The 886-nt window shown below is 33.9% G+C and overlaps 1 protein-coding gene across 1 annotated transcript; it reads right to left on the reverse strand.

Annotated features, from left to right (window-relative positions):
* On the reverse strand, positions 1–664 carry LOC137635830 (glutamic acid-rich protein-like). Its single transcript, XM_068368266.1, has 2 exons — positions 650–664; positions 1–456 (listed from the first exon to the last, which is right to left on the reverse strand). Exons 1-2 carry the CDS (start codon positions 662–664, stop codon positions 1–3), a joined length of 471 nt encoding a protein of 156 aa, XP_068224367.1.
* Positions 665–886: the final 222 nt, after the last annotated feature.

Below are 886 nucleotides of genomic sequence, written 5' to 3' on the forward strand. Positions count from 1 at the left end.
CTATAGTTTTGTAATCTCCGTTTTTTTTGTTAAAAAATTCTCGTTGTCTTTTTCTTTTTCTTCTTCATCATCGTCGTCGCCGTCGTCATTGTCGATATCCACCTTATCATTTGATTTTCTTTCTTCTTCTTCTTCTTCTTCTTCTTCTTCTTCTTCTTCTTCTTCTTCATCATCGTCGTCGCCGTCGTCATTGTCGATATCCTCCTCATCATTTGATTTTCTTTCTTCTTCTTCTTCTTCTTCTTCTTTTTCATCATCGTCGTCGCCGTCGTCATTGTCGATATCCGCCTTATCATTTGATATTCTTTCTTCTTCTTCTTCTTCTTCTTCATCATCGTCGTCAATAATCTCTAGCTCACACAAGTCTTCATATTTTTCCTCCTTTTTACTTGTTACTACTGTTTTTTTCACCAAAGTTGGGGGTATAGTTTTGTAATCTCCGTTTTTTTTCACAACCTAAAAAAGGGTATTCATTTTTTTCACAACCCAAAAAAGGGTATTCATCATAATATAAAAGTGGGTCGTAAAATTCTTTTGCGGCAGTGGGTAGTGGAGAAAAATAATTTTCCTTTAAAAATTGTCAAGGCGTAGGAAGATTGTACTTCATTTTTTTGAGGACGGAGGGCTCCTTATCCACGGATCTCTTTACGTTTATTCTCTTCATTGTAAAATGAGCCCCGTTGGCTCGCCTTTGTCCTTTTATTGTTCAATATATTGTGTGCTTCCCCACCAAGTAGGTTACATTAACCTGTTTAATAAAAAAAAATATTTGAATATATATTTTTGCCACAAAAAAATTTAATGTGTGTCAACCACCAATTGTGTATTTCAGTTAATCAAATTAGTAAAAAAAAAAGAAGCGTGAAAAATATTATTTTTCTCTTAA

Source organism: Palaemon carinicauda, unplaced genomic scaffold, assembly GCF_036898095.1.
Source record: "Palaemon carinicauda isolate YSFRI2023 unplaced genomic scaffold, ASM3689809v2 scaffold181, whole genome shotgun sequence".
Lineage (NCBI taxonomy): Eukaryota > Metazoa > Arthropoda > Malacostraca > Decapoda > Palaemonidae > Palaemon > Palaemon carinicauda.